General features: G+C 44.1%; 1 protein-coding gene across 2 annotated transcripts in view; it reads right to left on the reverse strand.

Moving 5' to 3' along the window:
• The window catches only part of ARHGAP15 (Rho GTPase activating protein 15), an 862,741-nt gene that overhangs the window by 670,130 nt on the left and 170,868 nt on the right, over positions 1–21,743 (reverse strand). For both annotated transcript variants that reach the window (XM_068245872.1, XM_068245871.1), the window contains one exon: positions 11,422–11,511. In XM_068245872.1, the coding sequence (XP_068101973.1) occupies positions 11,422–11,511 (90 nt within the window). The remainder of the gene's footprint in view (positions 1–11,421; positions 11,512–21,743) is intronic.

Raw genomic sequence — 21,743 nt, forward strand, 5'->3', positions numbered from 1 at the left:
GATTCCCCTGGTGGTGAGAGGTCCAGGGCTCACCTGTACCTCCCTCTGAAAGTTTAGGGGTCCGTGGCGGACCCCTGACTGTCATCTGAACCAGTGTTTTGTTGTGTCATAATGTACCACCCAAAGAAAGCCTATTTGGTAAAGAAAAGGACAAGATATAAGTACATCATTTCGTTGTGATAAATAGTGATAAAGTTATTAGAGAATGAAAGGGAGGCGCACTGAAATGCGAAAATTCCTCGTGTCCATATGGTGAAAACAACCTGAACAAGCTGCAGTGGTTAACACAGACAAAACTGTTGAGATGATTATGGATTTCAAAAAAAATTCCCATACTCCACCGATCCATATTGATGGCACTGAAATGGAAAAAGTGCCCAGCAACGCAGCGTCCATCTCCTGGGCACACCTATCTCTGTTGAATTGAGCTGGAAGGTCAACACCGCCTCTACCCTGAAAAAAACCCAGCAAAGACTATTATTCCTCTGCCAAATAAAGAAGATCAGTATGGCTCAGGAGCTACTGAGGTCTGTAATGCTCTAACCTGCTAAGGGTTCCAGCAAGGGCTCAGGCAGCACCTCATTAACCTCTTGAGGACTGCAGGGCTAAACCCCCCTAGTGACCAGGCCATTTTTGGTAAAATTGGCCACTGCAGCTTTAAGGCCAAGCTGCAGGGCCGCACAACACAGCACAGAAGTGATCCCCCCCCCTTTTCTCCCCACCAACAGAGCTCTCTGTTGGTGGGGTCTGATCGCTCCCCCCATGTTTATTTTTTTAATAATAAATATTATTGTTCCTGCTTTTAAAAACAAAAACAAAAACTGTGTCTTGAAAACCCTTCCCTCCCTCCCTCCCCACAGCCAGCCAATTATGGCGATCGGCTGTCATAGGCTTCTGCCTATAAGAGCCGATTGCTCTTTTGTCCCCCAGGGGGACAGCCGTGTCACACGCCGTGTCACATGTTGATCGAAGCGCTGCACAGTGTAAATAGACGGCGATCCCGCTATCTAACAGTCTCCCGAGAGGCAATAGCCGCTCAGAGACTGAAGAGGGTGTGGAGCTCCACCCACCGAGCATGAGATGCGCACGACACGTGCACGCGATCTCATGCAAATTACAGCCCCAGGACTTTACGCCAATTGGCGCTAGGCGGTCCTGGGGCTGCCGCCACGGCCACGCCCATCGGCGTGATGCGGTCGGAAACAGGTTAAATACGCCTGTAACCTAGCGTGATACTGTACCAAGCGTGATAAGTCTCGTCTACTCTGCCACTATTGAAACTTTCCTCTGTTCCTCCATCTTGGTCTGGTATGCTAACTCCTCCACTAGCAACAGATGCAAACTTCAAAGGGTCATCAGTAGAGATGGCCTGAACAGTTTGCCGGCAGACAATTCCCGGTGAACATGGGCTGTTTGTTGTTCACATTTAACACAATCTTTTTTTTAAATTTGCGTTCACATTTTTTACATTGAAGTCACTGGGTGCTATGGGTGCTCCATGGTGAAGGCGTGGGTGTGCGCTATAGGTCAGTGGGCGGGGAGAATAGTGAAAAGCCACGCAAGTGGGACCATGGACCGGGCTCTAGCTAAACTAACTATAGCTAGAGCCAAAAGCATTTTTACATTTTTGGCTCTGTTATTAGACCAATGGGAAGCTTTGGAGCCAAAATTTAAAGGGGAACTGAAGAGAGAGGTATATGGAGGCTGTCATGTTTATTTCCTTTTAGACAATACCAGTTGCCTGGCAGCCCTGCTGATCCTCTGCCTCTAATACTATTAACCATAGCCCCTGAACAAGCATTCAGCAGATCAGGTGTTTCAGTGGTTCAGACTTATAAGTCTGATCTGACAAGACTAGCTGCATGCTTGTTTCTGGTTTTAATCAGATACTACTGCAGAGAAATAGACCAGCAGGGCTGCCAGGCAACTGGTATTGATTAAAAGGAAATAAACATGACAGCCTCCATATAACTCTCTCTTCAGTTCCCCTTTAAAGATGCTTTTGGCTCTAGCAATACTCAGTATAGCTAGAGCCGGCAGGAGCAGTGGTGTGTGGTGGCAGGTGCATGGTGGAGATCTTCAATCAAGCTCGCAAGTTAGAGAATATTGGTGTGGGATCTTTTCGAGGATATTGGCGTAGGAATTTTTTTTAAAGGTACAGATAAGTATTTCTGGTTAATTAAGACTAATTAATAAAGGACTTTTTCATTGGTGAGTTTTTATTTGATTTAACTCTTTCTGGAAATGGGTAAGAGGTACTTTGTACCCCTATACTCATTTCTCCTGGGAGGAGGGCGGGCATCTGGAGGTCCCCTTCTTAAATGAACCCCCCCAGGGTGTTGTTGACCCACCTCCTCTTGAGGCACCAGAGGTGTCCATAGAGTAAACAGGCCTCTTGTCCATGGACTAAACAAGAGCTCTGGGGGAGAGGAGGAGGCTTGGCCACCCCCTCTCCTCCAGAGCCCCCCCATACCATGGACCATGCGGGCTGATATAGCTCAGGGTGTGAAGCCTCATGCGACTGGGGATCCTCATTCTGGCTAACTCAGCCTGCATAGGGAACAAGGGGTTGAGGCTCGGGGGTCAAGACAGTAGTAATGCGTAGGTGCAGAACACTCCAAGCTACGGGAGCATGATGGGACACGCTTGCGGCTGTCCCACTCATGCGCAGTACGCCCTGACTTGCGGTATTAAAGCTAATGTAACCCCGTTTTTTTCACCTAAGGAGAGGGAAGGCTCGGTCCTAATGAGCCTTCCCTCTCCTCTCCCGGGGCCCCCAGAGCTGCACTGGCTCCTCTGTTCACATCCCCCGCCGAAGGGACTTCGGGAGCCGAGTCCTCCCGAAGACAGGCGGCGCACACGCGAGTGCGTCATAGAGGGCGCGCGCGCGTGCACAGTGTTATCGCGGCCCGTCTTCGGGAGCACTCAGGCTCCTGAAGCATTTCCGAAGCCTCCCTTTGGCTGGGAGACAACGGTATTTGAACGAAACGGTCGAATACCGCTATGGGGGAGCCAGGACAGCAGCGGGCACCGTTGCTCTATAGGACCCAGAGCTACCCTCTCCTTAGGTGAGTATCTGACTTTTTTTTTAAACCGGTTCCCATTCCCATTAGCTTTAACAGGGCATCTAGTGGAGGATCCACGTGGTGGAGAAGGACACCGAGGGACCGATTAGCCTGAAGGGGGCTGAAGGAAGCTCCAGGTATTGTTTAATATTCTTTATTTTTCCCCATATCAGGTGTCCACGCTTACTAATTTTTTGCTGTTAAAGGTGTCTCATTTTAGTCTTGTAGATTTGGAATGTAAATACTATCTGAACATATAAGCAAACTGGGATTCTGCCTTTGAGCTGTAGAGGAACTTTGGATCCTCAACTTTTCCTGCACACATCTGCAGTGCTCGGAAGCAAACACACAAATCCTGCAAGTAATGATGAATTATGGCTCGCTGGTGCAGTCAGTAAAGTGCACTATCCATTACTGCTCATTAATGGCTATTCACTGGCTGAGAGTAAATGAGCAGTAATGGCTGCCACTTCATAGAGAATACACTATACTATGACTTAAATTAAGGTTTGATTTATACTGCAGGATTTATCACCAGAGGTAAAAAGGAGACTCTTCTGGAAATGGATCGGTTTCACGAGCAGGTTAGACTAAGATAAACACGGGGGATAACATTGATAGAAACATGGTGATAACTAATTACTCCTGTAGATTATTGGGTGCTGTCAGGGAGGATCAGCTATCTGTGGCTGAGTTCCCAGCTGAAGTCACACAAAGTGGCAGCGCAACACATTGCAAAGCTGCAGGAGAAACAACGTTTAAAGTGAACCTGAGACGGTAAAGAAAAAAATATATACATATCTGGGGTTTCCTCCAGCCTCTCTAGGCTGATCGCTCCCTCACTGTCCTCCTCTACCTCCAGAATTGCCCACAATTGGCCATAGAAAATTCTACAGTCGAGACCATGTGACGCAGACGCAGTCCTGCCCCCATGCGCTCCCCCATTGGTCTCAATTCATTAAGCAGTTTAGACTAGTCTATAGATGGTTTTTAGTCTACTGATAGTTTGGTGTAATGTTTTAGACATGTTTTTAGACCTGGTCTAAAATTCAGTAATTACACAATTCACAAAGGCAAACAAGCAGTAACCACACCCACTTTTTTGACAGAGATTAGACCAGCTGATTTCTGTTGGTAAAGTAATTCTGTGAGGTATTTTAGACCTGAGGATGGAACCTTTTGAATTAATTATGCAGGAGTTTAAGTGTATGCAGAGGAGAGCTCATCAAAGGAGAAGTATGTCAGTCATAGCTACTTGTTTGTGAATTGCATCTTTTGATCATTTCCCCTGCTTTACCCACCTAATTACCAAGTGTTTTAGACCAGGTCTAAAAACAGGTCTAAAACATTTGGTAATAGTGTGAATTCCCCTTTGATGCAACTGTTCCTGTCTCCAGGAGCATTCTGCACCTGCGCAGGCACAGCACTCTCCCAGCGGCGGGGACGCACGCGGCCAGCCCCCTACTACAATTATATGTGAATATGTTTACCTCATCATGTCACATGTCGCTTCAGATTCACTTTAATGTTAGCTAAAAGACAAGCGTTTATTCACTTAGGCTTCTGTGAGAAAAACCTTAGCAGAATATTCAGCACATCACACTTTGCTGTATATATGCAGACCAGTGGCCATGGTGATCCCTGCCCACCACCAAAATACCTGTGCATGTGAGCATTAGAAATGGACCGGGCCAAACTAAGACTGTGACCTAGTTTGATAAATCAAATTCCCCAGGTCTCAGTCTAAAAAAAAGCATCTGTGGGATGTACAAGCCCAATTAAGCCTAATTCCTGGTCAGTTTGAGGCAAAAGCAGACACTGGCCCGACAATTCCATCATCTAACAATATTACAGAAGAAGAGACATATTACTTCTATCATATTACATAAGAAAAGAAGATACCTTTATAGCCATGTATGTGTTTTTTTTTACCAACTTGTTAGCCCTTTCTGTAGATATGTAAAGGGTCAGAAAATGACCCCTTTTACTTTTTTTACCTTGGCCTTGGGGGGAAAGGATGGGGGGGGGGGGGTGAAAGATTTGATCACCCTTTTATCATTAGCATTCTAGTTACTTTCACTTAAGTTTTGAGGGGACAGTGAAGTGGAGGTAGTCCATTGTCTATCAATTTTGCAAGTATGGGGAAGTATGTTTCCACCCACAATGCAAGGTGTACCTTACCTGAGGTTGCTTCATATAAAGTGGCACTTTCAAGACTGATGACCCAACATAATACAAATGTGTATCAAATACAAACAACAACAACCCAGTGAGGCATTCCTGAGACAATTCTCAGCACTTAACCTAATAAAGCGAGTATAACCTGACAAACCAGTTGTCATTCGACGTTCATACCTAATAAATATCTTTGAAGTGCTAGGTTGAGGTAAGTTTGTTTTCTTACCTTATTGCTGTAAGCGTTTCATCACAATAGGAGCGCCTCCACACCATTCAGTTTCAAACGGCCCTCGTTAGATGAGTATCAGCAGTTAGAGAAGTTCTCACTTGCACATTGCTCTATACATTTCTTTTCCTGGAGAGCAACCCAAATCCAACAATAACGGCTTCTTCATACACGATTACTGTGGTTGCTGGATTAGCAGCCTGAGTATGTAATTACAGCAAAGTCCCTGTATCCTGCACAGGTGGGGACTGCCTGATGCTGGACACGTGTGCTTGCCAGTTGCTTGCGCAACCGTACAAAAAAGTACGTACCTCTACCCCCTGTACAGAAGAAAATAATTATTAAGCCTCCAGGCGCCACCTTCTGCCCTTCCTGTAGCTCCTAGCGTCTTCTGTGTACGGCTCCTCCCATGTCACCTGATACCCCATCAGGTCAGGTGACACACCAGGATCCTTGCATGGATGCTGGAAAGCCGAAGGGAGCTGCAGGAAGGGTAAAAGACCCTGGAGGCTTGGTAAGTATTTTCTGCCCTACAAACCCCTCAAAGCACTGTCCCCGATATCCACCTCCAGCATGCCAGTTAGTTGAGACTTCTGATTGCCTGAGTTCCGGATAAGGGGGACTTTGCTGTACCCCCCTTATTCTGATACTCTTTTAATTTATATTTATTGACATGCTATACAGGGCTCCAGCTTTTTCTCTGTGAGCCCCCCATGTTTTTGGCACGGACATCGTTAATGCCTGACCTTTCTATACCCAGAAGAAAATAACTTTTTAATTTTTTGGTTTAATAAATGACTTCATAAATAAACTATTTACATTATTTTTGTACACCACTTTTAGCTTTCTGTACTTTAGAAACTTTAGATGAGGTGTAGTTATGTTTTATAAATGTTTTCACAACTTACAGGGTGGAAAAAAAAAATGTTGAGCTTTTTTCTATGTCAATTAATTTGATGTGTTAAATTTATCCGACGTTGAAATAACAAATATCTCCCTGCAAGGTATCAGTTGATGATGCCAAGATTATTTGTTGGAGGTCCTGCAGCACTTTCTTACCAGGGGCCAGGCGCACAATAAGGTCAGATACAATGCAGGCATCTTCCCTGGTGACCTGTCATATGTATTGAACTCATAGAGGCGAACAGCTGAGACAAGACCAAAGAGGCAATCATAAATAAAAGGAGAAGAAGGAAGAAAAAAAAAAACAAATGCCGGAAAAATTGGTGCAGCCGAGTTTTTACGAGGTTTAGGGAGCAGAAAATATTGAGCATTCAGGATTTTTTTATGCTAATCCATTTTAAAGATGCTTGAATGGCTTTATTAGAGGAAGAGGCTATAGTTCTGTCTTCATATTGTCTTTGGATCTTTACACTACACAAGACTGCTCCTTCTTAGATATTCGGCTTTTTATGTTCTGTGACTCAGAATACAAATATTGACCCACTCTGGTCATCAGATTAGGAGGATCTGAATGGCGAGCCAGTCACCAATGAAGCCTTCACCTTTAATGCTGACCTACATTAAAACAATGAACCTTTACTTAAATCAGTAGGGGACATCAGTGTTACTAAAACACGTAATTGTCTTCCGGCCCTAAATCCTGGGCAATAATAAATATCTGGCCCCGTATGTCCTCATATTGTACTGACAGTAAACTTGTGACCTCAGAGAAGGATCATTAACAAGGTAACCGTGACACGTGCCAAGTGCCACGTGACTTGACACGTGCCAAGTGCCACGTGACAAGTGCCAATTGCCATGTCCGGCATGCTCCTGGCACACATTACACCTGCTGCTGCTGCTGCATTGCCCTGCTCCTGCTGCCTGTGCAGCTCCCACCGCCAGGCCAGGGTGCCGCAGGCCACTGATACCACCTATATTTAACCCAAAACACAATTGCTGCGTAATTTTTTGGAGGTGTCTTGGCTGAAAACTGTCATGTCCCAGTTGTGCGGTTGGACTTTGGACACAATGTGGGCTGCACAACCGCTGTCTGGAACCTAGGCCTAATGTTAATTGACAGCCATTATTTTTTGGGATGGAGGGATTTTAAGTCCCCACATCATCAATTAGTGTTTCCCTTTAAAGAATAATGATGCTACATGCCTCATATACCCTAAAAAACGTTATTGAAGCAATTTAAAGGCCACTTCTGGTTTTTCTGTCTAGGTATTCGAATCCGGCCGGATACCCCGGATTCTGAGGTCGGATATCCGATTCAGTTTCGGATTGGACATTTTTGAAATCGGATATCCGACCCGGATCGGATATCTGGGTATCCGGATCCGAATCGGATCCGGATTTTGAAAAGGGGTATCCGAGCAGCACTGCCATGCAGGTCTCTTCCTCAAACTCAGTGAAGATAGTGTCCCAGCTAAGATCTGAACCTAGCACCTGAGCTACACTGCCTGAGAGACTACGCCACAATGAACTAGAGCTGAAGGTATAGATTGCTCAGACCTTTATCTCATCTAACAGAGAGAATTGATGCCTCTGATTAAACTCCCGGAGATGGCCGTAACATATTCAATTTCCCCCCAGAAGCAAGTGAAAAATATTAACGAGAATAACTAGGAAATCATCATCTTATTATCACACAAGGCCTGTAAATATGTACATAAAGAATTGCATCGACTCCCCTCTTAAATCCTCCTCTGGAGAGGTAATCACAGGATAACAACAATCTAATCTGCTGAGTGACACGAGCGCCGGTCCCCGTCGCTCTCTTACGCCATTATTACCACCATTTCCGTGTAAATGACAGTTAGGATTATTTAAGATTATACTGTAATCCTTTTAATCCTCAACGCCTTATATTTCAGTCTAAACACCAAAGTGCACTTAGCAGGGGCGAAAAAAAAAAAGGCTTGGATCCTCCAATCGTTCCATAAATCGTTGTCCACTCGCCCGGGCCGGTTGATGGAAGCTCCTAACCTGACTTGACGGCACAAAACAGACTCGTAATTGCGTTTAAAGAGAAAGTAATTGTCCCTTTTGTCTATTTTTCACCCGTCTGCACCCAGCATCCCCTGCTTCACCTTAGCGTTTCAGCGGCGGTGCTAATTTAGCAGGAAATAATAAGCAATAGATCCTCGGTATTATTAAGCCGAAACACCGAAAGACCGTAATACATTTGGATGCAAATGCACCTGCACTCTGCCTCATTATGCCCCTATAATTAATATCTCTCCTCCGATATAATGGATTTTAAATGTAAACATCGCTAACAGGTATAATTTCGTCTCACCAATTCCCCCTTATCCAAATCATTCAGTGGTCATTTTCCATATATAATCAATTATTCATAGTCTCAAATTGAAAACTCAGGGCTAATTTCAACAAACGGAATTCTTAGTGACATTTATAAGGGAACACATCAGCAGGGCTAATTATTAGCTGGTTGCACTGTGTGGCCTTTTATTACTTTGTAGGTAATGAAACAAAAAAAAAATGAAAGAAATAAGAAATAAAAATAACACAATGTTTTATTGCCGTATTAAGCTGCAGGCACGAGAGTCTTGACCAGACGTAAGTAAAGAACGCGGAGGCTTTGGCGCATCAATTCTGCCTGGCTAAGTCCCCATAATGCTCGTCTTCTATGACTGTATGAATTAAAAAATACTATAATAATGATATAATAGCAAATAAGGCAGACGATGGCAAAACAAAGCTCCATATTATTTAATTATGACTAAATGCTAAAAGCTTTAAAAGTTGGCTAGTTGGGAACAGGTATTCCCACTTGGCATCTCAATAGCTTGGAGGAGATGTAGTATTGTTTAAAGAGTACCTGTAGCCAAGGATTAAACTGCATTCCAATCAGTATCTGATACCCCCTTTCCAATGAGTAATATTTACTTTTTCTCGAATAGATCACCAAGGGGGTCTGTACGGCTGATTTTGTGGTGAAACCACTCCCACAGTGTGATGTCAGGACCTAGGTCCTGACAGTTTCCTGTCTGTGAGCCTTGTTGCATTGTGGGAAATAACAGCTGTTTCTAACTGCCAAGCAAGCAGTATCTCCCTCTGTGCATATGTAGGTCTATAAAAATAAAACCTTTTTAGCCTATCACATTGTTAAAGAGTGTGGTTATAGATCATGGCAGTTGGTGCTGTCTGTTTTTTTTTCATGCCTGTCAATAGTAAAGATGATTACGCCAGTTTGTAATTTAGCTGTTGTCAAGCCTCAAATCGGCCATACCAGAAGCCACTGAAAGGGTAATTAAATTGAGTTTGGACCTCATCACTTGCACAGCTAGATGCTCATTTTACCATCCGTCCCCTGTTGAGAAACAATCTCTTGGCCAGGTGAAAAATGAGCACCAGATTGGGCAGTATCATGGCTACTGGGTGGCCAAATGCCACTGCAGCCAACATCTCAGAGGCACATAGCCTAAATGTGTGCGATGTATTTTGTAGCCTTTTTTTTCCCTTTTCTTTTTTTTTGGGGGGGGGGGGCAGTTTTCGAGCATTCTGCAAAAACTCTACAGTTGGATTGTGGTTCTCAATGGGTGAACACCGGTAAAAAATAAAATAAAATGCAATAACAATCTGTGGTCGGCGACGGGTAGGCTAATACAAAAGAAGGTTAGGGTAGGTGGCAGGCAGTGTGAAAGAAGCCTTCAGACAGATGCACACAACCACAACAAGAGTTTATCTGTAACAACTTCAGGAAAACCTACATAAAATATTATAATAAGAATAATACCATTTCACTGTGAGAGCTGCGCATGACTGCACTGATACACGGGTCTGATTTAGAAACTAGGTGTCCCTGGGCCATAATGACCATGACAAAACGTATTATTTTACTGGTAAGGTTAAAACACATATATTGAGGGCACACAAATGACACATATACAGTAAGTATCCCAGGCCCAAGTATAAGATACACTGCATCAGAAGTTTTGCTGAGTCTTGAAAAAGACTACACCGAATACATTTTGGAACAACTGGGAGGTATCTGTGATTTAAACCTCCTATGCACCAGTCAAAATACATACCTAGTCTGGGTGTATACAGTATGTATCAATCTGCCTGTATATGACTTTCCCACCATAGCTGATAGTGAAGGTCATAATCTGCTTATAACGGTTATGGGGAATTTTGCGTACATTTTCACATATACGGCCATGTGTAATTGCAATTTGGACATTCAACTGATTTTGTGTAGTCCATTCATAATTCTGAGTAATTTTTGCGTAATTTTGTGCTGACTTTAGAGGTTAATAGCAAAAGCCCCTATACATGCTATCATCACCATGCAACATGTTTTACCTACAGGTATGCTTCATCAGGGTGTATATGCATAACAGCAGCACACAGAGTAAATATATAGGTGTATCACCCACCAGACCCACAGTACAGCAGTCAAAAACCAAACATTTGTACAAGCATAGTAGCAACCCAAGCCAATTCACTAACCTCTCAGTAGTCCTCACTGAGTTCTGATATAACGCAGGCAAGGATTGTAATTTGTACACCTGTCCTAAGTAATAGCAGGCAATTTTTTTTTAAAACAGAAAAAAAAACAAAAAAACAATACAAGTTGAAAGATGGCAAATGCACGCCAATGTTATCCAACCTAGGAAATTGTCACCAAATTATGAGTTGAAAACTGCAGTTTCTTTCTTGGCAGAGCTTTCTTGGATTTGAGACGTTGGTTAACATCCGTGCCAGATTCGCTTTACACATGAACGCCAAAATGATACGTTTATAACTCTGCTTCAGTGTGTATAAAACATTACAAAAATGTCAGTTCTCTGTTTCACCACGCCAAGAGAAGAAGATACTAGCTAGCAATTTTTATTTCTACTCATCTAATAAAGGGTCTCCTTGAATGCTGTATTTTCCTGCTGCTAATATTCGATAATACAATGGAACATTCTATAACTGTGTCTGGTCGCAGTGTGGCACCTGTTGAAAATAAAATTAAACCGTACACCTTACCTGGAACACATTCTTTCGGCTGGATCTCTCACTTGTCCATTCAATAAGTGCTCCGCAAAGATCGACACACTCTGATTTAGTACCTGATTTCTGAAAACATTGAATCAAAATTAATCACAATTAGATTTCTTCCTACATTTTATGTTTTTTATAAACAAGTTTGTAGGATAAAAAAATCGTATTATAATACAGATAATTCTATTTAGATGCACCAAGGGTGAAAAGTCATGAGATCTGCCAGGGGAGCAACAACAACCCAGGGGGCCTCCCTGAAAAATTGTCATGGGCCCACTGGGATCCAAACTCCTCCCACCATTAGAGATGGATTAAGATGTAATGGTGCCCTTGGCAAGGTTGAAGATTTGGGGCCCCCTTTGTAGTATTTGTGGTAAGCTGAAGTGGACAGAGGTCAGAGAAGGTAGCTGGTGGGCCCTTTGACACCCACTAGACACCTGACTAGGGTGGGTGCCTGGTGGATGATCCTTCTCTGCCTGCCGTACCCCATCCCCCCCCCCCCCCCCCCAACACTTGCCCTGCTGCAGAGTAGCGGGGTCGTTTTTACCTGATCCAGGGCTGCGGGGCTCTTCCATGCATCACATTCTGTGCTGCCATCCTCTGGCTCCCGATCAGGTGACTCACATCAGTCATGTGATCGGGAGCCGGCGAATAGCAGCAGAAAGTGTGCGCAGCCTATGAAAGGGGGTAGACTTTTGTATTCAGGATGTGGAATGCAGCGCAGAGGTGGTGGGATACAAGGTGGTTGGTTGAGGGAGGAGGGCTGGCCCAGCAACCTCTTCCTGTTGTTCTTTAATGGAAGGAGGCGTGGCTCTTGTTATAGTGCAGCATAGCTAGAAAGGCAGATTGGTGCGGGTAAGAGCAGTATAGTTCGCTAAGAGGTGGTGTGACATAACCTCCAAACTGAGGACCCTTACACAGGTGAATAGGATGAATAGGATGTAGGACTGGGGAGTCCATATTTCTGTAAGGTGGGGGTGGATAAGAGAATGTGTGAGCCTGAGTCGGGTGCTTAGCAAATTTTAGCAGTTTCCCACAGAAACCAATCAGATTTCTTGTTTAATTTTATATCTGAAATCTGATTGGTTGCTCTGTCTGGGTAAATACTCTACTTTTTCTCTGGTTTTCATTGATAAATCAGCCCACTGTTGGGGCGATTTGTTCATTTTAGCTCTGCATCACCCTGTTCTTCAGACTACAACTGGACACAGCATAGACAAAACTCACTGAGATTACAGCCTGCAGCTCTGGAGGTTTGCAGAGCAGGAAGTAGCTAATAGAATAATCCCTGGCCAAAGAATTTTAACTATTATATCTCACTAATATTATAAATGTGAAAGTTTGGATGTTTAGATGTTTGTTACTCAATCACGCAACAATGTCTGAATTAATTTGAATTAATGTGGCACACACATAGTACATTACCTTGAATAACATATAGGATACTTTTTATTCCCATAACCAAAAAGTGGGCAGAGACAAATACAGAGTTCACTGGGAAAATGTAAACTGCAGCCATTCTTACACTGTTAATGGCAGGGTTCTCAAACTTTGCACAGTTGGTCACTGGGTGACTGGGATTAATATTCAGAAAAGTGGGTGGAGCCTACAACAGCCAATCAAAATTCACCTATTGATTTTAAAGGGGAATATTTAATTGCTGCTATTCTTGCACTATCAATGACACAAGCCTCAAACCTGGTACAGTTGGTCGTTGGGTGACTGGGGTTCAAATACAGAAAAGGGGGTGGAGCCACAAACAGCCAATTAAATTTGTTTCATTTCAATGCAAATTATTGATGCCAAAGACCGCAAAGCTCACAAACTTGGTCATTGAGTAATTCAGTAATTGTGTGTTAGGGTTAGAAAAAGTTAGCGGATCCAACACCAGCCAAATACATACCCGGGCAACGCCGGGCCAAAAGCCAGAATTTCCATATCAGCTAAACAACAAAGTAATACACAAATAGAAAACATCAGTCCCTACAAAGATCTAGGAAAAGATTAGAGTCTAGATTTGGCCTTTAATATACCCCATAACACATAGTCAGCCCAAACAGGTTCTCTTTAAAGAAAACTTGTGGTGAAAAAAGTGCGTAGGTGTTAGTATGTCACCGGTGAGATAGGTGCAGGGTCAGCCGAATGACGGCTCACCCTGCTGCTGCTCATCCACCGGCGGCATAAAATACTCTTCCCCCTTCAAGTCATCGCAACTCAGAGGGAGTTGTAATTCATGTTCCGGTGATATTACCCTTACATGCCCCGCGCAGTATAACATTACTGCTATGGCAACGCTGAGTTTCAGTGCCATGCACTGAAACCAACTGCTTAAAAAAAGTGTACATTATAGGTACTCGCCTAGGTAGAGAGAAGCCCCCGCTCCTCCTCGCTGTTTCAAAAACTATCAACAAGCACTTATCAACGGCCTGTGCAGCAGCTCAGATGCGATCGCGATCAATTTTTTTTTTTTTTGCCAGGTCCATGCTGCTGCATAGACACAATGCAGCATTGCTTGTCCAGGAACAAGGCCATAAGCTTCAGGAGGACACAGTGCTGGAACAGTGAGGTGGAGGGAGACAAGGGAAGTCTGTGATTAGAAAACCTCACAGGTTCCCTTTAATGAGCCTCTGGCAGTAGAAATGGTTTTGTGTGTCTGTCCTTGTCGTCCTACGTTCTAAATTCAGCCACAAATCAAAGGCTTAAAAGGAAGCTGAAATTACTGTAGGCAGAATGTGGAAGTATTTAACAAGGAAGTCAATCTCGAAACAAGCAATTCCCAATGAAGACGTGTTTACATGCTGTTATTGTTCCGAACGACCACAGGACAGTTGTGACTATTTCTCCAAACCGTCTCCTGGATGATCTCTAATGAAGCCATCATCTCTGCCATTGTTAAATTATCATTGTTCAGTTGCTAATACACACAGAGTATGAAGCAGGAGACATTACATTAGACACAGCGACCTAGATAACGTCTTTCAGGAGACGTGGGTAATGCTCAAGCTCGCAATGACAATTCCATCATCGCTTTGCCTCGAATATGGCAGCAAATGCACTGACTGCTCTAACAAGCAGAATCCACTATCGGGTGCGGATTGATAAGGTTAATGGAACGGTATTGAAATTTCACCGATTCTAATACATTGCTGGGAAATAGGCATATAAGCAGAGATAATGCATCAACTTTGTGGCTATAAAATAATTCACACAACACTGACTTTTGAAGAGTTACTTTGCTTATACTTAAAGGCCATCTAAACTTAAAGGATACTCAAGGTACATGTAACATGAGATAGACATGTGTATGTACAGTGCCTAGCACACAATTAGCTATGCTGTGTTCCTTGTTTTTTTCTCTGCCTTAAAGAGTTAAAGCTCAGGTATGTAAGTGGCCCACAATGCACTGCTACTAAATAGTTACCCACAATGCACTGCTACTAAATATTAGAGTTGGGCCGAACCTCCGATTTTAGGTTCGCGAACTTCCGCGGAAGGTTCGGTTCGCGTTAAAGTTCGCGAACCGCAATAGACTTCAATGGGGATGCGAACTTTGAAAAAAAAAAATGATGCTGGCCACAAAAGTGATGGAAAAGATGTTTCAAGGGGTCTAACACCTGGAGGGGGGCATGGCAGAGTGGGATACACGCCAAAAGTCCCCGGGAAAAATCTGGATTTGACGCAAAGCAGCGTTTTAAGGGCAGAAATCACATTGAATGCTAAATGACAGGCCTAAAGTGCTTCACAGAACAGGTATGCAGTGGCAGGTTCACTGAACAGAACAGGTATGCAGTGGCGTGTTCACTGAACAGAACAGGTATGCAGTGGCGGGTTCACTGAACAGGTATACAGTGGCGGGTCCACTGAACAGAACAGGTATGCAGTGGCGGGTTCACTGAACACAACAGGTATGCAGTGGCGGGTTCACTGAACAGTACAGGTATGCAGTGGCGGGTTCACTGAACAGTACAGGTATACAGTGGCGGGTTCACTGAACACAACAGGTATGCAGTGGCGGGTTCACTGAACAGAACCGGTATACAGTAGCGGCTCCACTGAACAGAACAGGTATGCAGTGGCGGGTTCACTGAACAGTACAGGTATACAGTGACGGGTTCACTGAACAGAACAGGTATACAGTAGCGGGTCCACTGAACAGAACAGGTATGCAGTGGCGGGTTCACTGAACAGTACAGGTATACAGTGGCGGGTTCACAGAACAGGTATGCAGTGGCAGGTTCACTGAACAGAACAGGTATGCAGTGGCGGGTTCACTGAACAGGTATACAGTGGCGTGTTCACTGAACAGAACAGGTATACAGTGGCGGGTCCACTGAACAGAACAGGTATGCAGTGGCAGGTTCACTGAACACAACAGGTATGCAGTGGTGGGTTCACAGAACAGGTATGCAGTGGTGGGTTCACAGAACAGGTATGCAGTGGTGGGTTCACAGAACAGGTATGCAGTGGCAGGTTCACTGAACAGGTATGCAGTGGTGGGTTCACTGAACAGGTATGCAGTGTTGGATTCACTGAACAGGTATGCAGTGGTGGGTTCACAGTACAGGTATGCAGTGGTGGGTTCACAGAACAGGTATGCAGCCAGGAAGAAGCTAAGCCTAACTAATCTTTCCCTATGAGAGACAGTCTGCAGCAGCTCGCCCTACTCTCACTAATGCAGGCACACGAGTGACCGTAATGGCCGCCACTGCCTGCCTTATATAAGGGGGGTGGGGCTCCAGGGGCTAGTGTAGCCTAATTGGCTACACTGGGCCTGCTGACTGTGATGTAGAGGGTCAAAGTTGACCCTCCATGTGCATTATGGGGCGAACCGAACTTCCGCAAAGGTTCGCCTGCGGGACGCGAACGCGAACCACGGAAGTTCGCATGGAACCGTTCGCAGGCGAACCGTTCGGCCCAACTCTACTAAATATGCAAATCATTCCTTTTCACCCTTAGTAAGCCAAGCAAGCATCCAGAACCACTGGTGTATAGCAAGCCTATAGCGTTGCATTTTACACAGTTATATCAAACCCACATGTGCCAGCCTGTTTCAGACTTTTGGTCCTCATCTGTACGAGATAGGGCTTGGACCAGTAATACAGAGTAACCAAGCAGCTCAGGGTGAGCCAAACCACTCGGAATGTATAGGGGGATAAAAGGGACCAAAAAGACCTCTTACTAAAAAAATCAAAGCTTGGTGTAATTTGCCTTCCTAAAACAGAAGGAAATCTTTATCTATATATATATAATAGAGTAAGTGCCTCAACATTCAATCAAGAAGAAGAAGTAGCGCCCTGCCCCCAGGGCCGGTCCAAGCAAGAAGAAGAGGCTGGTCCAAGCAAGAAGAAGAAGTAGTGTCATATCAAACCAAGGGCAAAGAGGAATAATTTGCATATTCAGTAGCAGTGCATTGTGGGTAACCACACATGTTCACTTATAGCTGAATTATTGCAGATTTGCTTCTGTTTTAAGAAGGAAAATTACACCAAGCTTTGCTTTTTTTTTTTTTTAGTAGGAGGGCTTTTTGGTCTTTTTTATCCTCCTATACATTCTTAGTAGTTTGGGTCACCCTGAGCTGCTTGGTTACTCTGTTGTACTGGTCCAGGCCCTATCTCATACAGCCATATCAATCTCTGCTATGTACTGATGAGGACCAAATGGCTGAAATAGGCTGTCACATGTGGGTTTGATATGACTGTGTAAAACTTAAAGCTATAGGCTTGCTTGACTTACAAAGGGTGAAAAGGAATAATTTGCATATTTAGTAGCAGTGCATTGTGGGTAATCACAAATGTTCACTTATAGCTGAATTATTGCAGATTTTCTTCTGTTTTAAGAAGGCAAATTACACCAAGCTTTGATTTTTTTAGTAGAAGGTCTTTTTGGTCCCTTTTATCCACCTATACATTCCGAGTGGTTTGGGTCACCCTGAGCTGCTTGGTTACTCTGATGTACTGGTCAAAGCCCTATCTCATACAGCCATATCAATCCTTGCCATGTACAGATGAGGACCAAGAGTCTGAAACAGGCTGTCACATGTGGGTTTGATATGGCTGTGTAAAATTTAAAGCTATAGGCTTGCTATACACCAGTGGTTCTGGATGCTTGCTTGATTTAGGGTTCGTATAGACGTACGATAAAGATCGTTCGTTACGAACGATTCGTGACATTTACATGATATTCAAATTAGACCGAAAAGATTGTTCGTAATGAACGATTGTGTACACACGTGAACAATATAAGTATAAAGTACTGAACGGCGAACGATAAAAAAATGCGTGCGCAAACGGGAGTGACGTTATGACAGGCAATAAGAACCTGCGTACTACTCCACAGATAATCATTATCGGACGATCTTTGTATACACTGCAACAATTGAACGATTATCTTTCGAAAAAATCTGCCGGGTTGGATCGGTCGGATTGAACGATAACGGTCGTTATCGTCCCAAAAAACGACCGTTGGAAAATTTGGACGCACGATTATCGGTCCGATTGTCGTTATCGTTCGTTTTCGAACGATCGTTATCGTACGTGTGTACTCAGCTTTAGTAGGGGTAAAAAGGAATTATTTGCATATTTAGTAGCAGTGCATTGTGGGTAACCACAAATGTTCACTTATAGCTGAATTATTGCATATTTCCTTCTGTTTTAAGAAGGCAAATTACACCAAGCTTTGCTTTTTTTTAGTAGGAGGTCTTTTTGGTCCCTTTTATCCCCCTATACATTTCGAGTGGTTTGGGTCACCCTGAGCTGCTTAGTTACTCTGTTGTACTGGTCCAAGTCCTATCTCATACAGCTGTATCAATCCCTGCCATGCACTAATGAGGACCAAAAGTCTGAAACAGGCTGTCTACATGTGGGATTGATATGACTGTGTAAAATTTAAAGCTATATGCTTGCTATACACCAGTGGCTCTGGATGCTGGCTTGGCTTACCAAGGGGGAAAAAGGGTAATTTGCATATTTAGTAGCAGTGCATTGTGGGTAACCACAAACGTTCACTTATAGCTGAATTATTGCAGATTTCCTTCTGTTTTAAAAAGGCAAATTACACCAATACAGTGTGCGGCATTGCAGGAAGTGACTACAGTGGAACGCACGATGGAACACGGAAGAGGTGAGTCATCCCCGCCCGCTGCCTCTTACTAATAGTGGCGGCTGCTACTGTGCTTAAGCAGGAGGGGGAGCGCACATGGGGGACCCAGGTGAGGAGGGTTCCTGCTGAGCTTAAGCAGGAGGGGGAGCGCACATGGGGGACCCAGGTGAGGGGGGGTTTCCTGCTGAGCTTAAGCTGGAGGTAGAGCACACATGGGGGACCCAGTTGAGGGGGAGTCCAACCCCCCTCCCCGTCGCTGTGCCCAATACCCCCTTCCTGCCCTCTACCCTCTTATGCGGCGTATGCTACGCCGCGGGTTGGCTAGTATGCAATAATTCAGCTATAAGAGAAGATTTGTGGTTACCCACAATGCACTGCTACTAAATATGCAAATCATTCCTTTTCACCCTTAGTAAGCCAAGCAAGCATCCAGAACCACTGGTGTATAGCAAGCCTATAGCTTTAAATTTTACACAGCCATATCAAACCCACATGTGACAGCCTGTTTCAGACTCTTGGTCCTCATCTGTACATGGCAAGGATTGATATTGCTGTATGAGATATGGCTTGGACCAGTACAACAGAGTAACCAAGCAGCTCAGGGTGACCCAAACCACTCGGAATGTATAGGTGGATAAAAGGGACCAAAAAAACCTTCTACTAAAAAATCAAAGCTTGGTGTAATTTGCCTTCTTAAAACAGAAGATAATCTGCAATAATTCAGCTATAAGTGAACATTTGTGATTACCCAAAATGCACCGCTACTAAATATGCATATTATTCCTTTTCACCCTTGGAAAGTCAAGCAAGCTTATAGCTTTAAGTTTTACACAGTCATATCAATCCCACATGTGACAGCCTATTTCAGATGTTTGGTCCTCATCAGTGCATGGCAGGGATTGATACGGCTGTATGAGATAGGGCCTGGACCAGTACAACAGAGTAACCAAGCAGCTCAGGGTGACCCAAATTACTAAGAATGTATAGGAAGATAAAAGAGACCAAAAAGCCCTCCTACTAAAAAAAAAGCAAAGCTTGGTGTAATTTCCCTTCCTAAAACAGAAGCAAATCTGCAATAATTGAGCTATAAGTGAACATTTGTGGTTACCCACAATGCACTGCTACTGAATATGCAAATTATCCCTCTTTGCCCTTGGTTTGATATGACACTACTTCTTCTTCTTGCTTGGACCAGCCCCTTCTTCTTGCTTGGACCGGCCCTGGGGGCAGGGCGCTACTGCTTCTTCTTTATTGAAGGTTAAGGCACTTACTCTATTATATATATAGATGCTTGTATAAGTATGTTTCCCCCAGAGAAATATACACTATAAATTAATTGTCTCCTACGTCGCTGTTGCTTACAGTAAGTAGTGAAAACCTGACAGACCTGACAGGTTTTTTACTAGTTCATCTCCTCATGAAGGATTCTTAGTAGTTCTCAGAATCACTTTATCTCCAATATCTAATGTTTACTTCAGCACAGGTGAAAAAATAGGACCAATTTTCTGCTACCACACCAAAAGATGAAAGCACTTACCAGATCCTATTAGACCGAAGTTATAAGGTCTAACATAGCATTCCCTGTTTACGAGTGGCACCACGCAGTAGTGCACAAATTGGTGAATGGGAACATATGTTTCCAAAGTGAATCAAAGTGTCTAATGAATGAATGATCGCTGTTGCAACGAACAACAGTGATCAATCAATTGCAAACAAATCAAACTGTCACTTCCTGCTATTAACTAGACAGGGGACTGTGGGAACTTCTAGTGGCCAATAACAAATATTACAATAAAAAAATGAATTTCCTATACATATAACAAGTCCATTAACCCATTAACACCTTCTACCCCATCCCTGCCCCATATACCGAGGGGGGGGGCGCCAAAGTAATGTAAATTAACGGAATTTAGTAGACAATAAAATTGTTATCTTAAGGATTTAGCTTTTTAAGTGTGAGCAGATCTCTTCCATGCATCAAAGCCACACGTTCTGTCAGGCCCGGATTTACATCACAGGAGCCTATAGGCACAGATGTCCTGGCACCCTAGACTTCATGAACCCATAAACCCCCAGAATGCAGGCACAGTCTCAATCAGTCTAAGAAGATTCCAATCTGTAGAACAGACAGTCAGTGTACTTGGTAGTGGCCAGTGGTCTCCTTTCAATGTATTTTTTTTTTTTTTGTTATTTATTGCTTCAGCTAATCAAGGACATTACACACAGACAGACTCGGATTTACCTTACAGGAGCCTATAGGCACAGATGTCCTGGCAACTTAGACTTCGCCCTCCATGAACCTATAAACCCCACCAAACTGCATCACAAGTGTACAGGCTGTCCCAGCAGAGGCGTAGCTAGGGTTTTCAGCGCCCGGGGACAAAGACTATTAATGCGCCCCCTAAGGTGAAGGGTCGTGACCAAATGTGGGCGTGGTTATGGGTGCTCCACATTTGGTCATTCCCCTTCAAATGTACATGGAGGTTAGCAGGCTCACGCTCACCCACCCTCCCTCAGTATGTACCTTCCAGCATGTTCCAAGACAAATTCAGCAATCATGAGCCCCCCCCATCAAGACAAATTCCGCAATCATGAGTAAACATGAGGCCCCCAACATGACCAACTCAGCAATCATGAGGCCCCCAACAAGACAAATTTAGCAATCCTGAGGCCCCCAACAAGACAAATTCAGCAATCATGAGGCCCCTAACAAGACAAATTCAGCAATCATGAGGCCCCTAACAAGACAAATTCAGCGATCTTGAGGCCCCCAACAAATCATGAGGCCCCCAACAAGACAAATTCAGTAACCATGAGGCCCCCAACAAGACAAATTCAGCAGTCATGAGGCACATAAATAGACAGCATTTCACATAAATAGGCAGAATGCCCCCTTAATATGGTAGACACCTCTCACCTGGCAGCAGTTCCCCAAAATACACTCAATCTGACAGCAGTGCTTCCCCAAAAATAGGTAGCCCCAGGTCTATAGGTGTCCCCAGAATAGGTGGCCAGCAGTATAGATGTCCCCAGAACAGGTAGCCAGGGGTATATATGTGCCCAGTATATGTAGGCAGGGGTATGTGTCCCCAGTATATGTAGCCAGAGGTATATGTGCCCAGTATATGTAGCCAGGGGTATATATGCCCAGTATATGTAGCCAGGGGTATATATGCCCAGTATATGTAGCCAGGGGTATATGTACCCAG

The sequence above is a fragment of the Hyperolius riggenbachi genome, chromosome 7 (genome assembly GCF_040937935.1).
Source record: "Hyperolius riggenbachi isolate aHypRig1 chromosome 7, aHypRig1.pri, whole genome shotgun sequence".
NCBI lineage: Eukaryota > Metazoa > Chordata > Amphibia > Anura > Hyperoliidae > Hyperolius > Hyperolius riggenbachi.